The sequence below is a fragment of the Phocoena sinus genome, chromosome 17 (genome assembly GCF_008692025.1).
Source record: "Phocoena sinus isolate mPhoSin1 chromosome 17, mPhoSin1.pri, whole genome shotgun sequence".
NCBI lineage: Eukaryota > Metazoa > Chordata > Mammalia > Artiodactyla > Phocoenidae > Phocoena > Phocoena sinus.
In genome coordinates this window covers 58,665,908-58,682,635 of record NC_045779.1, presented here as the reverse complement: position 1 = coordinate 58,682,635, position 16,728 = coordinate 58,665,908, and the positions used below count along the sequence as shown (strand labels likewise).

Genomic DNA, 16,728 nt, shown 5'->3' with positions numbered 1-16,728 from the left:
TCAATTGTAGTACACAGTAATTCATAGGTTCACTGTCACTAAAGCCCAAGAATGAGGCTGGTTCATGGGTTGAGCATGATTAGAAATCCAAAAATCATTGTTTCAGGTTATGAGTGATTATGTTTCTGTATGTCTTTGTGTGTCAATATAAATACACACATTACATATTGTGTACACGAGCAGATTTCTGTAGACACATATACACGCATACATACAGTGGTTATGGAAACTTTTGGAGCAGTGGGATACTCTCAAAGGGACATTCTTCTTTCTTACCTAAACATGATAACATAAAGAATAATGGAATGTTCAAAACCATCTTTAGTCATCTTGCCCAACTGACTCATTTTGCAGATGAGGAAACTGAGGCCCAGAGAGCCCATCGGTTTGTTCTTAATCTCACAGCTTACCTAGTGGGTTCCTGATTCCAGCAAGAATGATTGTCCCTCATCTTCTGTTACCTATTACGTGAATGAACACAAGTTTCAATCATGAAGCTTTATTCACTACATCAGCAAATCTTCCTATACAACCACTTAAAAATCAATAGCTTGAATAGCTGTCATTTGAATTTTTCCTACAAGTTTTCTGCCTTTCCTCTCGCCCACTCCTTCCCTAAAGTAAATTTTGCAACTGGCAACTTTGAAACTTGCTACAATCCAGCACATTAATAGGGTTTTACATTTTAGCAGCCTAATGATAAGGAGGTAGGGCCTTCTGTTCTAGCCCCTCAGGGGTTTCGATTCTGGGCATTTATTAAACTTTGCTGTAGCCTCAAGTATATTTGACCTTTTTATATTAAAAAAAGTTTCAGTTTGAACTTTATACATATATATTGTGTGTATGTACATATTTCACTCTTCTCCACTGATGAGGTAGATATTCAGACATTATCAACAGTTGAACTTGAAGATACTTGTCAATTATTTCCCTATGTTTGGTAAGGAAGAGAAGCCATTACTATCATAATTTATTATTATTTTCATATAGCTAGGTTTGAGCCCTCTTAAAAATCTTTTCTACTTTGAGGTCTATTTTGCAGTTTAATTAATGTAGCAAGGATTTTCTTTTTTTTCTTTTTCTTTTTTTTTTTTAAATTTTACTCTCAATGGAGATAATCCATTCACGGTGACCTTTCCTTGTGCAAATTAATTGTACACGCTTGTTTAAGTAAACGGTCCTTTGCATGACGTCTCTTCTTAATGATGGGTTTATAATCGAAAATTGGCTTATTCCCATATGCCTAGTTTGTGTGAGAATATAAAAATAGATGTGGACTTGAAAAATATAAATGTATATATATCAGTATCCCCAAAAGAGGAGGGAAGAATCCAATGCCTTCAGGCTATGATTAAATTAGACTATTAGAGTCAGAAAGTGCTGGTGACATATGCTACTGTCAAAGTCACCTGTCTGCCGAGCCTGGGAGGCTCTTGAAAAAGGAGAGTGTTTTCATCCTGGCTCTGAGAAACTGGGCCTTCACAGGACCTGAGCCATCTCCAGTTTCCCAAGTTTTCTTAAGTTCCAAATGAAATTTCAACTGTGTGTTTAGGAATGTATTTGTGGAAATCATTTTTATTTTTATTTATTTATTTATTTTTAAAAGATTTCTAGTTTAATTAATTAATTAATTTGGCCATGCTCTGCGGCCTGCGAGATCTTAGTTCCCTGACCAGGGATTGAACTCGTGTACCCTACGTTGGGAGTGCAGAGTCTTAAGCACTGGACTGCCAGGGAAGTCCCTGGAAATCATTTTTAAAGTGCTAGCCCTGAATAAAATGATATGCTTGTTACCTTTCCTGCACTTCACCGGTATAAAGAGACAGGTGACATTCATATTACATTTTGCATTTTTTCAAGTGTAGAAACAGTGTGATACAACTAAATGGTGTTTGAGGAAGAAATCATCTCTTCTGCTGCCCAGGTTCCCACAGGCCCCACCGTTTTTTTTTTTTTTTTCCTGTTATTCCTCTTTCCCCATTTCTTGGGCTGACTCCTTCTCTCTCACCTCCATGCCAACCATTCTTATACAGGAGTGTTTGTCTAGGGTAACAAAATGTTCTTGGTTAAAAGTAGAAACTCCAGCTTGAAGGAGAAACTAAATGTTTTGTGCTTAGAATGGAGGTTTCCTGAGTAGGTTTTAGTAGCATGGGTTTGTGGGGTAGGAAACAAGAACAGCCTTCATTTTATTGAATGACATGGCATTAAAAAAGAACAACTAGCGGTGAGTACTTTTTAAGCTTATGGGGGCAACCTATTTTCATCCAAGACAAAAATCTGATTTGGGAAGCAAAGGCTGGGCAAGCCAAAATTTTGCTGGGACCATCAGACTTGTCTTTTATGTACTGTTTGCAAAAGGCCCTAATTGCTTTGTCCAGTGTGATGGTTCACATTTCTTCTCCTTCATGCAACAACCCTGCCCACCTCCTTCCCTGGAAAAGTGAGGCTTGCCTGTATATCGCCCGAGTTGCTCTGGGTAATTTCTGGTAGGTGTGCACCCACCCCAGGTGTGTTGATTCACCCCTCCCCCGACCCTCTCCCCTGCCCCATTCCTAACGTGTCTTTATTTGCTGATGGCTCTTCCTCTTTTTCTAGGTATGATTATCGGGAAATGCTGCACAATGCCACTTTCTGTCTGGTTCCTCGTGGTCGCAGGCTTGGGTCTTTCAGGTTCCTGGAGGCTCTGCAGGTAAGAGACCCTGATCCTCCCCAGAATAGGGCTGAGGACTCAACGTCAGATTGGGGCGGAGTTTAACCGTAGCACTTCTCCTGGGGTCTAAGCCGAACGTGTGGTTTGCCTTAAACACCTGAAATCTGTTTTCCCAAGAAAATCTGCAACATTTTTATGAGTTGGGGGGGGGGGGGGGCGGGCGAAGGGAGGATTTACTCCCTGCCTTTGGACATGAGGAGATCCGATGGGACTCTCAAGGGAGGGTAGGTTCTTCAGAGACGTGTTTACAAACAGAGGGCAGATCTGCTTGCCCACCAGGCAGCCGACCTGGGCTCCACGGAGACTCAGCCCTCCTCCTGGAAGCCAGTCTCAAGAGCAATGAAAATGGCTGATGGGTGGTATTTCCCAAAAGCAAAATCGTCAGTTCTGTCCCCATCTCAGTCGTCACTCAGTTCCTCTAAATGCTGAGTGTGATACCCTGCAAGGTAGAGGCACACACTCAGCCCAGCTCCTCCCAGGCTCTGAAGTTCAGAGGTCCTGGAGCTGCTGGGTCTCTGCTATTAATCTTCACTTTGCAGAAATGCCTTCACCTGCTGAGACAGTTCTCCACACTTCCCACCTGGAAGTTGCAACCAGCCTTGCTTGTTGGCTAGAAAGCACGCCCTCCACCTCTCTCAGCTCCTGGACCCCTTGCTACCGTGTCCTTTCTTCCTCTGTGCTCTGCCCCGGCTGAATCTGTGCTTTTGACGCAGTGCTTCTTTTTTTTTTTTTTTTTTTTTTTTTTTTTTAAAAATGTTTTTTGGGGTATAATTGCTTTACAATGGTGTGTTAGTTTCTGCTTTATAACAAAGTGAATCAGCTATACATACACACATGTTCCCATATGTCTTCCCTCTTGCGTCTCCCTCCCTCCCACTCTCCCCATCCCACCCTTCCAGGCTGTCACAAAGCACCGAGCTAATATCCCTGTGCCTTGCGGCTGCTTCCCCCCAGCTATCTACCTTACTACGTTTGTTAGTGTGTATATGTCCATGACTCTCTCTCGCCCTGTCAAAACTCACCCCTCCCCCTCCCCATACCCTCAAGTCCGTTCTCCAGTAGGTCTGCGTCTTTATTCCTATCTTACCCCTAGGTTCTTCATGACATTTTTTTCCCTTAAATTCCATATATATGTGTTAGCATACGGTATTTGTCTTTTTCTTTCTGACTTACTTCACTCTGTATGACAGACTCTAGGTCTATCCATCTCATTACAAATAGCTCAATTTCATTTCTTTTTAAGGCTGAGTAATATTCCATTGTGTATATGTGCCACATCTTCTTTATCCATTCATCCGATGATGGGCGCTTAGGTTGTTTCCATGTCCTGGCTATTGTAAATAGAGCTGCAATGAACATTTTGGTACATGACTCTTTTTGAATTTTGGTTTTCTCAGGGTATATGCCAAGTAGTGGGATTGCTGGGTCATATGGTAATTCTATTTGTAGTTTTTTAAGGAACCTCCATACTGTTCTCCACAGTGGCTGAACCAATTCACATTCCCACCAGCAGTGCAAGAGTGTCCCCTTTTCTCCACACCCTCTCCAGCATTTATTGTTTCTAGATTTTTTGATGATGGCCATTCTGACTGGTGTGAGATGATATCTCATTGTAGTTTTGATTTGCATTTCTCTAATGATTAATGATGTTGAGCATTCTTTCATGTGTTTGTTGGCATTCTGTATATCTTCTTTGGAGAAATGTCTATTTAGGTCTTCTGCCCATTTTTGGATGGGGTTGTTTGTTTTTTTGTTATTGAGCTGCATGAGCTGCTTGTAAATTTTGGAGATTAATCCTTTGTCAGTTGCTTCATTTGCAAATGTTTTCTCCCATTCTGAGGGTTGTCTTTTGGTCTTGGTTATGGTTTCCTTTGCTGTGCAAAAGCTTTGAAGTTTCATTAGGTCCCATTTGTTTATTTTTGTTTTTATTTCCATTACTCTAGGAGGTGGGTCAGAAAGGATCTTGCTGTGATTTATGTCATAGAGTGTTCTTCCTATGTTTTCTTCTAAGAGTTTGATAGTTTCTGGCCTTACATTTAGGTCTTTAATCCATTTTGAGCTTATTTTTGTGTATGGTGTTAGGGAGTGATCTAATCTCATACTTTTACATGTACCTGTCCAGTTTTCCCAGCACCATTTATTGAAGAGGCTGTCCTTTCTCCACTGTACATTCCTGCCTCCTTTATCAAAGATAAGGTGTCCATATGTGCGTGGGTTTATCTCTGGGCTTTCTATCCTGTTCCACTGATCTATCTTTCTGTTTTTGTGCCAGTACCATACTGTCTTGATTACTGTTGCTTTGTAATATAGTCTGAAGTCAGGGAGCCTTATTCCTCCAGCTCCTTTTTTCGTTCTCAAGATTGCTTTGGCTATTCGGGGTCTTTTGTGTTTCCATACAAATTGCGAAATTTTTTGTTCTAGTTCTGTGAAAAATGCCAGTGGTAGTTTGATAGGGATTGCATTGAATCTGTAGATTGCTTTGGGTAGTAGAGTCATTTTCACAATGTTGATTCTTCCCATCCAAGAACATGGTATATCTCTCCATCTATTTGTATCATCTTTAATTTCTTTCATCAGTGTCTTATAATTTTCTGCATACAGGTCTTTCGTATCCTTAGGTAGGTTTATTCCTAGATATTTTATTCTTTTTGTTGCAATGGTAAATGGGAGTGTTTTCTTGATTTCACTTTCAGATTTTTCATCATTAGTATATAGGAATGCCAGAGATTTCTGTGCATTAATTTTGTATCCTGCTACTTTACCAAATTCATTGATTAGCTCTAGTAGTTTTCTGGTAGCATCTTTAGGATTCTCTATGTATAGTATCATGTCATCTGCAAACAGTGACAACTTTACTTCTTCTTTTCCGATTTGGATTCCTTTTATTTCCTTTTCTTCTCTGATTGCTGTGGCTAAAACTTCCAAAACTATGTTGAATAAGAGTGGTGAGAGTGGGCAACCTTGTCTTGTTCCTGATCTTAGTGGAAATGCTTTCAGTTTTTCACCATTGAGGATGATGTTTGCTGTGGGCTTGTCATATATGGCTTTTATTATGTTTAGGAAAGTTCCCTCTATGCCTACTTTCTGGAGGGTTTTTATCATAAATGGGTGTTGAATTTTGTCGAAAGCTTTCTCTGCATCTATTGAGATGATCATATGGTTTTTCTCCTTCAATTTGTTAATATGGTTTATCACATTGATAGATTTGCGTATATTGAAGAATCCTTGCATTCCTGGAATAAACCCCACTTGATCATGGTGTATGATCCTTTTAATGTGCTGTTGGATTCTGTTTGCTAGTATTTTGTTGAGGATTTTTGCATCTATGTTCATCAGTGATATTGGCCTGTAGTTTTCTTTCTTTGTGACATCCTTGTCTGGTTTTGGTATCAAGGTGATGGTGGCTTCGTAGAAGGAATTTGGGAGTGTTCCTCCCTCTGCTATATTTTGGAAGAGTTTGAGAAGGATAGGTGTTAGCTCTTCTCTAAACGTTTGATAGAATTCACCTGTGAAGCCATCTGGTCCTGGGCTTTTGTTTGTTGGAAGGTTTTTAATCACAGTTTCAATTTCAGTGCTTGTGATTGGTCTGTTCATATTTTCTATTTCTTCCTGATTCAGTCTTGGCAGGTTGTGCATTTCTAAGAATTTGTCCATTTCTTCCAGATTGTCCATTTTATTGGCATAGAGTTGCTTGTAGTAATCTCTCATGATTTTTTTTATTTCTGCAGTGTCAGTTGTTACTTCTCCTTTTTCATTTCTAATTCTATTGATTTGAGTCTTCTCCCTTTTTTTCTTGATGAGTCTGGCTAGTGGTTTATCTATTTTGTTTATCTTCTCAAAGAACCAGCTTTTAGTTTTATTGATCTTTGCTATTGTTTCCTTCATTTCTTTTTCATTTATTTCTGATCTGATTTTTATGATTTCTTTCCTTCTGCTAGCTTTGGGGTTTTTTTGTTCTTCTTTCTCTAATTGCTTGAGGTGCAAGGTTAGGTTGTTTATTCGAGATGTTTCCTGCTTCTTAAGGTGGGCTTGTATTGCTATAAACTTCCCCCTTAGAACTGCTTTTGCTGCATCCCATAGGTTTTGGGTCGTTGTGTCTCCATTGTCATTTGTTTCTAGGTATTTTTTGATTTCCTCTTTGATTTCTTCAGTGATCACTTCATTATTAAGTAGTGTATTGTTTAGCCTCCATGTGTTTGTATTTTTTAAAGATCTTTTCCTGTAATTGATATCTAGTCTCATGGCGTTGTGGTCGGAAAAGATACTTGATACAATTTCAGTTTTCTTAAATTTACCAAGGCTTGATTTGTGACCCAAGATATGATCTATCCTGGAGAATGTTCCATGAGCACTTGAGAAAAATGTGTATTCTGTTGTTTTTGGATGGAGTGTCCTATAAATATCAATTAAGTCCATCTTGTTTAATGTATCATTTAAAGCTTGTGTTTCCTTATTTATTTTCATTTTGGATGATCTGTCCATGGGTGAAAGTGGGGTGTTAAAGTCCCCTACTATGAATGTGTTACTGTTGATCTCCCCTTTTATGGTTGTTAGTATTTGCCTTATGTATTGAGGTGCTCCTATGTTGGGTGCATAAATATTTACAATTGTTATATCTTCTTCTTGGATCGATCCCTTGATCATTATGTAGTGTCCTTCTTTGTCCCTTTTAATAGTCCTTATTTTAAAGTCTATTTTGTCTGATATGAGAATTGCTACTCCAGCTTTCTTTTGGTTTCCATTTGCATGGAATATCTTTTTCCATCCCCTTACTTTCAGTCTGTATGTGTCTCTAGTTCTGAAGTGGGTCTCTTGTAGACAGCATATATAAGGGTCTTGTTTTTGTATCCATTCAGCCAATCTGTGTCTTTTGGTGGGAGCATTTAGTCCATTTACATTTAAGGTAATTATCGATATGTATGTTCCTATTTCCATTTTACATATTGTTTTGGGTTCGCTACTATAGGTCATTTCCTTCTCTTGTGTTTCGTGTCTAGAGAAGTTCCTTTAGCATTTGTTGTAAAGCTGGTTTGGTGGTGCTGAACTCTCTCAGCTTTTGCTTGTCTGTAAAGGTTTTAATTTCTCCATCAAATGTGAATGAGATCCTTGCTGGGTAGAGTAGTCTTGGTTGCAGGCTATTCTCCTTCATCACTTTCAGTATGTCCTGCCACTCCCTTCTGGCTTGTAGGGTTTCTGCTGAGAGATCAGCTGTTAACCTTATGGGGATTCCCTTGTGTGTTATTTGTTGTTTTTCCCTTGCTGCTTTTAATATGCTTTCTTTGTATTTAATTTTTGACAGTTTGATTAATATGTGTCTTGGCGTGTTTCTCCTTGTATTTATCCTGTATGGGACCCTCTGTGCTTCCTGGACTTGATTAACTATTTCCTTTCCCATATTAGGGAAGTTTTCAACTATAATCTCTTCAAATATTTTCTCAGTCCCTTTCTTTCTTTCTTCTTCTTCTGGAACCCCTATAATTCGAATGTTGGTGCGTTTCATGTTGTCCCAGAGGTCTCTGAGACTGTCCTCAGTTCTTTTCATTCTTTTTTCTTTATTCTGCTCTGCAGTAGTTATTTCCACTACTTTATCTTCCAGGTCACTTATCCGTTCTTCTGCCTCAGTTATTCTGCTATTGATCCTATCTAGAGTGATTTTAATTTCATTTATTGCATTGTTCATCGTTGCTTGTTTCATCTTTAGTTCTTGTAGGTCCTTGTTAACTGTTTCTTGCATTTTGTCCATTCTACTTCCAAGATTTCGGATCATCCTTACTATCATTATTCTGAATTCTTTTTCAGGTAGATTGCCTATTTCCTCTTCATTTGTTAGGTCTGGTGGGTTTTTATCTTGCTCCTTCATCTGCTGTGTGTTTTTCTGTCTTCTCATTTTGCTTATCTTACTGTGTTTGGGGTCTCCTTTTTGCAGGCTGCACTTTCGTAGTTCCCGTTGTTTTTGATGTCTGTCTCCAGTGGCTAAGGTTGTTTCAGTGGGTTGTGTAGGCTTCCTGGTGGAGGGGACTAGTGCCTGTGTTGTGCTGGATGAGGCTGGATCTTGTCTCTCTAGTGGGCAGGTTCACGTCTGGTGGTGTGTTTTGGGGTGTCTGTGGCCTTATTATGATTTTAGGCAGCCTCTCTGCTAATGGGTGGGGTTGTGTTCCTGTTTTGCTAGTTGTTTGGCATAGGTTGTCCAGCACTGTGGCTTGCTGGTCGTTGAGTGAAGCTGGGTGCTGGTGTTAAGATGGAGGTCTCTGGGATATTTCCACCGTTTAATATTATGTGGAGCTGGGAGGTCTCTTGTTGACCAGTGTCCTGAAGTTGGCTCTCCTACCTCAGAGGCAGAGCCCTGACTCCTGGCTGGAGCACCAAGAGCCTTTCATCCACACAGCTCAGAATAAAAGGGAGAAAAAGTAGGGAGAATTAGTAGAAGTATGAGTAAAGAAAGAAGAAAAGGAGGAAAGGAAGGAAGGAAGAAAGAAGCAAAGAAGGAAAGAAAGGAGGGAGGGAGGGAGGGAGGGAGGAAGGAAGGAAGGAGGGAAAGAAGGAAAAAAGACAGAAAGAAAGATGATACAGTAAAAATAAAATAAAGTATAATATAGTTATTGAATTAAAAAATATTTAGAAAAAAAAAAAAAAAAAAAGGGACGGATAGAACCTTAGGACAAATGTTGGAAGCAAAGCTATACAGAAAAAATCTTACACAGAAGCATACACATACACCTTCACAAAAAGAGGTAAAGGGGGAAAAATCATAAATCCTGCTCCCTGAGACCACCTCCTCAATTTGGGGTGATTCGTTGTCTAAAGGAGGGAAGGAAGGAAGGAAAGAAAGAACGAAGGTAAAGTATAATAAAGTTATTACAATTAAACTTAATTATTAAGAAAAAGAATTTTTAAAAAAAAGTCATGGACGGATAGAGCCCTAGGACAAATGGTGGAAGCAAGAGTATACAGACAGGATCTCACACAGAAGCATACACGTACACATTCACAAAAAGAGGAAAAGGGAAAAAAATCATAGATCTCGCTCCTAAATTCCACCTCTTCAATTTGGGATCATTCCTTGTCTATTCAGGTATTCCACAGATGCAGGGTATATCAAGTTGATTGTGGAGCTTTAATCCGCTGCTTCTGTGGCTGCTGGGAGAGATTTCCCTTTCTCTTCTTTGTTCTCACAGCTCACAGGAGCTCAGCTTTGGATTTGGCCCTGTCTCTGCGTGTAGGTCGCTGGAGGGCGTCTGTTTTTTTCGCTCAGACAGGACGGGGTTAAAGGAGCCGCTGATTCGGGGCCTCCGGCTCACTCAGGCCGGGGGTTGGGGGATGGGGGTAGGAGGGGCACTACGTGCGGGGCGGGCCTGCGGCTGCAGAGGCAGCATGACGTTGCGGCAGAGGCCGGCGTGATGTTGCACCAGCCTGAGACCCGCCGTGCGTACTCCCGGGGAAGTTGTCCCTGGATCCCGGGAACCTGGCAGTGGCGGGCTGCACAGGCTCCGCGGAAGAGGGGTGTGGAGAGTGACCTGTGCTCGCACACAGGCCCCTTGGTGGCGGCAGCAGCAGCCTTAGCGTCTCCCGCCCGTCTCTGGGGTCCGCGGTTTTAGCCGCGGCTCGCGCCCGTCTCTGGGGTTTGCGCTTTCAGCCGCGGCTCGCGCCCGTCTCTGGGGTTCGCGCTTTCAGCCGCGGCTCGCGCCCGTCTCTGGGGCTCGCGCTTCCCGCCGCGGCTCGCGCCCGTCTCGGGGGCTTGCGCCCTCAGCCGCGGCTCGCGCCAGTCTCTGGGGTTCGCGCTTTTAGCCGCGGCTCGCGCCCGTCTCTGGAGTTCCTTTAAGCAGCGCTCTTAAACCCCTCTCCTCGCGCACCAGGAAACACAGAGGGAAGAAAAAGTCTCTTGCCTCTTCGGCCGGTGCAGGCTTTTCCCCGAACTCCCTCCCGGCCAGTCGTGGCGCACCAACCCCTTCAGGCTATGTTCAAGCCGCCAACCCCAGTCTTCTCCCTGAGCTCCGTCCAAAACCAAAACCCGAGCCTCAGCTCGCAGCCCCGCCCGCCCCGGTGGGTGAGCAGCAAGCCTCTCGGGTTGGTGAGTGCTGGTCGGCACCGATCGTCTGTGCAGGAATCTCCCCGCTTTGCCCTCCGCACCCGTCGCTATGCACTACTCCGCGGTCCCGAAACTCCCCCCTCTGCCTCCCGCAGTCTCCGCCCGCGGAGGGGCTTCCTAGTGTGTGGAAACTTTTCCTCCTTCACAGCTCCCTCCCACTGGTGCAGGTGCCGTCCTTATTCTTTTGTCTCTGTTTTTTCTTTTGCCCTACCCAGTTACGTGGGGAGTTTCTTGCCTTTTGGGAGGTCTGAGGTCTTCTGCCAGCCTTCAGTAGGAGTTCTGTAGGAGTTGTTCCACGTGTGGATGTATTTCTGGTGTATCCGTGGGGAGGCGCAGTGCTTCTTAATTGCCGTCATTCTGTCGTGTCCTCTGACAGGAGAGCTTCCTTCTCTTGAAAGTCTTTTCTGGCATGTTCTATGAACCATACCATTCCTGACATTCCCCTAGCCTCTTGGGATGTTGCATGGAGCCAATTGTTCTCTGCTTTGGATTCTGAGTTATTTGCAACCAGAATTTTGTCATTAGCGTGGTGTTTCTTGGCTCTTAGGTCCCTGTGTGGGTAATAAATTGGTACGACAGTGGTTGGGATCCCTCCACACTGAAGGGAACAAAGTTCAGATGTTTACATGGCTAGGGAAAGGTGAGCACCCTGTAACAGTTTAGTCCACAAAACGCTTTGTCAGGAATGCTGAACTGTTCTTTGTTGCTCAGGACATTGGGGTGAACCACTTTGCAAGTGGGCTATGGCAGTTACACTGACAAGGCTGTTCATGTTCAAGGTGGGTTTTACGCTAGGATTTTATTGGTGAATGATTTTGTTACGTCAGTAAACCTTCTTCAGCGGAGGCCAGTTGCCTGCATAGAGGTAAGGTCAGCCAAACCATGTACAAGAATAGAAATGGGGTTTTCGCATTCTAGGGCAAGACTTGCAAATAGCAAAATCTCAGCTGGATACAGACAAACTTCATGTGACTTGATAATTCATAAAAGCCCACTTTTCTTCTGACCTCAGCAGTCCAGGATTCATGCCAGTAATTGAATTTGTACCCATTTCACCTCTGATTGGAAGGGTTCCTGCTGCCATATTCCTCACACTCACGAAGTCGCCTTCTTTGCACAGGCCGCCTGTGTCCCTGTGATGCTCAGCAATGGATGGGAGTTGCCGTTCTCTGAAGTGATTAATTGGAACCAAGCTGCCGTCATAGGTGATGAGAGATTGTTATTACAGGTAAGGAAGGGGTGGTGGTGGCCTTCAACAGATCAGTGGATTATTGTTGCCCCCGTCCAGACTTTCAAAGAAGATGAATCCAAAAGATCAGCTCTGTAAAAGAAATTTTCTCAGGAGAAAATTGCCTGTGTTATGGTGAATATGAAGTCATTTAACATGACATCATTCACTTCCCAACACACAATCTGCTCAGGTCCAGGGAATATATTCAGAGAAGGAGAAGTTGCAGGTAGACCACACTGAACTTTGATACTGAGAAGAGGTGTGTATCTACCCCCCTCAATATTCAGAATGTTTAGAAATTATACCAGAGAATTTTTGTACCATCCTGTTGCCACTTTGTACTCCTTTCCCAATTCCGTGTCTGCCTTCAGATTAATTTTCAGAAAGAGAGAGGTCTCTAGGGCTGATTCTTAGAATTAGTGTTATCATTGCTCAAATGATCTAGTCTGGGTACGTGAGTGAGTGTTATCTTTAAGATGTATATTTAAAAGAGCAGCCTCAAATGAAAATGTATGTTTTTTTAAAATGTATTTTTGGCCATTTAGATTTTTTTCCATTTAATTTTATTGTTGTAAGAACATGTAATATGAAATCTACTCGTTTAACAAATTTTGACGTGTACTCATTATGGTTGAGTGTAGGTACCATGTGCTACAGCAGGTCTCTAAAGCTTATTCAGCTTGCTTAACTGAAGCTTTATGCCCACTTACTAGTAATTCCTCACTTCCCATCCCCCAACCCCTGGTCACCACCCATTCTACTCTTTAATTCTATGAATTTGATTATTTTAGATATCTCTTATAAGTGGACTCATGAATTATTTGTCTTTCTGTGACTGGTTTATTTCACTTAGTGTAATGTCCTCAAGGTTCATCCATGTTGTCTTCTATTGCAGAATTAAGACTTACTAATTATTAAAATGTCCGTATTACCCAACGTGATCCACAGATTCAAGGCAATTTCTGCCAAAATCCTAATGGCATTTGTTTTTTACAGAAATAGAAAAACAGCTCTAAAATCCATATGGAGCCAGAAGAGACCCCAAATAGCCAAATCAATCTTGAGGAAAAAGAACAAAACCAAGGAATTATAGTCCCTAATTTCAAAATATATTATAAAGCTCCAGTCATCAAAACAGTATGGTGCTGGCGTAAAGACAGATATATAGACTAATGGACCAGAATACAGAGCTAAGAAATAAATCCACACATATACATCAACCAATCTTCCACAAGGATGCCTAATAAAAGTTTAAACTTCTCAGGAGCTGCCTGGGAAGGGGGATATGATACTCACAGAAAAATCCTGGGGCAGGAATACTTAGTCACTGAGGATTTCTAAAGACCCTTTGCGCAATAATGTTTTAGCTTCAACATAAATTGCCATACTCCTTTCTCTAAAATGATGGAATATTTTAATGCTTTTATTTCATGGCATTGTACTTTATCTTGAACTGCCACAAATATTTGTAAAATGATATTTTTTAATGTCCTTTTTTTGATATTCAGGAAATTCAGTTTCTAACTCTATCATTAATTCTACTTCTGTGCTGCTGGCCAGTCTGCTAACTGGCTGGTGAAATAACTCAGTACTCTCCCTAAAGTAACAGTGGAATATCTGTAACCAAGAGGGCCATGAATTAGGCAAGCCAAGCTGAACGCAGCTCCTAAAACATGCCTTGTGTCTGCTACTCAGATCTGTGATTTCCAAGGCCCCTGGGACCTCAGAAGCAAGAGGAGGACACGTGATCTAGTATAGTTCTCCCCACACAGAGATGGTGTGTGCCTAAAACATTCACTCATGACAGGCCAAACAAAAGTGATAGATGTGGTTCTTTTCCACGTTGCCTTTTTCCTTCCTCTTATGATTTTTTTTTTTTTTTTTTTTTTGCGTTATGCGGGCCTCTCACTGTTGTAGCCTCTCCCATTGCGGAGCACAGGCTCCAGACGTGCAGGCTCAGTGGCCATGGCTCACAGGCCTAGCCGCTCCGCGGCATGTGGGATCTTCCTGGACTGGAGCACGAACCCGTGTCCCCTGCATCGGCAGGCGGACTCTCAACCACTGCGCCACCAGGGAAGCCCTCTCTTATGATTTTTAATAAATAATGCATGCTCATTAAAGGAAATTTAGGAAAGAAAGGGAATAAAAAATACCAGCCATAATTTCTCCATTTATGTACCAGTGCTCCAGTGAATTTGATGTGACTAAGTTGGGAGTTTGTCTTTGAGAACGGAGCATGTTCCAGGATACTGAATTGTGGTTGTCTGGTCTCTACCATTTCAGCAGAGTTGACTCCCCAGAAGCATTTCACCTTCTGAGGCAACATTTTGGCTTGATGCTGGGGATTTCTTTTTTCATTCTGCACCTACTCAAACTTGCTGGCCTTTTCCTCTCTCATATGCAGTCTGTCTTTGCACAGCTGCCTCCATATTGAATGATGACTGCACTGTCATTGACAATGGTTTTAAAGAACTGGCACCCAGCCCAAATGTCTGCCCTGGGAAATGTTTTTATTATGTTACCATTTTTCATTTCCTGTTTTAGAACAGCTCAGGTGTTTTTATTTGCATATATTCTTGTTATGTCACCAAGAGAGCTTACTGTTGCTTTCCTATATCTATCTTGGTAGATTCCATTAGTCCCGTTACCACGCATGACCTTTTATTAAGACTTCACTGAGTTCTGCAACTTTGAACAATCCGGCCAAATTGGAATTAATTTATCACTTTCCCATACCTGTCTCTCGGGACAAGCAGATTAAGAACCAGTAGCCAAATGCCATTAAAATTTGGAACTCTGTCTTTTTAATCATTGGAATTATCTTCCAGGGCACTTTGAAGAATGCTGTCAGACACTTGTATCATATGCACAAATGGGTAGGATATATTTCACTTGACGTAGTAACATCAAGATGTGGCTAATAGAAGAGAGGGGCTGTATTGGTAGGCTCATCTGTGTATCCCTTTCTGCCTTCATAACCACAGCCTACTCAGTTTTCTGGAGAGCACATAGTGCTGATAGCTTTTGACACTTTTCTAATGGACTGGCTCCTCATGCTCATAATGAAACAGTCTACCTGTATGACTCTTAGAAAATCCCACTGACATTCAGAAGAGGGCATGATTATGAAAATTGAGGAGGGTAATTTTTTTCTAGTCTTTCTCGGGCAATCTGAGTAATTTTCTCAGTAAATAAAAATAAATGTTCTTTGGCTTATGAAGCATCCATGATCTGAATGGTTTCTCTACCTTCTTCAAGGATATTTTATTTCCACTTGACCTTGAGCTCTGGTTTCAGGCTAATGTTTCTCCTTTACCTGTTGCCTCCATATGCTGCTTCAGTGTTGGGAATCCACATACACACTTTGGGGCTGCAGATTTAGTATTTGCTTCTGGACATTGCCAAAGCAAGTGAACTTGTCCTTATGTAGATACTGTGAAGCAGTTCTATGGCTTCCCGTAAGTGTGGTCTTGAATCAAACGGTATGCTCCAGGGCTTCCCTGGTGGAGCAGTGGTTGAGAGTCCGCCTGCCGATGCAGGGGACGCGGGTTCGTGCCCCGGTCCAAGAAGATCCCACATGCCGCGGAGCGGCTGGGCCCGTGAGCCATGGCCGCTGAGCCTGCGCGTCCGGAGCCTGTGCTCCGCAACAGGAGAGGCCACAACAGTGAGAGGCCTGTGTGCCGCAAAAAAAAAAAGAAAAAAAAAAAATATGCTACTTCCTTCGCCTCCACTGGAAATTCAGATGTAGTCTTAGTCACAATGCCATGGGTAACTTTCTTACTAAAGCAGCTAGCGGAGCATTCCTGCTTCAGTCCAGGCTCCCATGCCTGTCTGATTAATTACACATTAGGGAGGCAAGCATGCAGAAAGAGGTGAGCACAAAAGGACAGTTGCTAATCACAAGGAATCTCCCCTAAGTATAGACTCCATAAATAAAATAGCCTTTGGGCTATAGGTGAAGATAGGGAGCAAACCAAGGAGACTCACCAGACACCCAGGAAGTACATTTCAGAGCTCCAGACCCAAGCAAGTTCACATGCAGACATTAAGGAATTGGTCTGTCTTGGAATATCATCACCCTTAAGTCAATAATAATAGTAGTGGTAATAATTGCTTTGTTAATAAAGCTTCCCATGTGCTAGGCATTGTGCGAAGCACTTATGTGATCTTCATAACAGCCTCAGGATGTTAGTACTATATCCCCATTGTATAAGTGAAGAAATGAAATCTTGGAGAGATCATGTAACTTGTCCAGGGAAGCAGGGCTAGTAAATGGCAGAGCCAAGACTCCCATTGTGGTCTAACTCCCATGTTCCTGTGCTTAACCACTGAGTTATACTGCTAGTGAAAATAATGATATCCCTTTGGTGGCTTCAGATGGCCACGTTCAATTCCACTTCTATTTATTGAATAACTACAACAGGCATACCTCGCTTATCTTATGCTTCGTAGATGCTTTTTTTTTTATATATATAACAGATTGAAGGTTTGTGTCAACCCTGTGTTGTCAGATGATGGTTAGTGGGGTTTTTTTAGTAATAAGTATTTTTAATTAAGGTAGTTACCTTGTGCTTTTAGACATTATGCTATTGCACACTTAATAGACTGTAGTGTAACATAACTTTTATATGCACTGGGAAACCACACAAGTTTTGTGTGACTCGCTTTATTGCGATATTTGTTTTATTGTGTTGGTCTAGA

The 16,728-nt window shown here is 42.0% G+C and overlaps 1 protein-coding gene across 1 annotated transcript in view; it reads left to right on the top strand.

Annotated features, from left to right (window-relative positions):
• EXT1 (exostosin glycosyltransferase 1) overlaps window positions 1-16,728 on the top strand; it is a 300,041-nt gene that overhangs the window by 246,237 nt on the left and 37,076 nt on the right. The window contains 2 exon segments of the mRNA XM_032610228.1: window positions 2,596-2,689; window positions 11,917-12,024. Of these exon segments, the coding sequence (XP_032466119.1) occupies window positions 2,596-2,689; window positions 11,917-12,024 (202 nt within the window).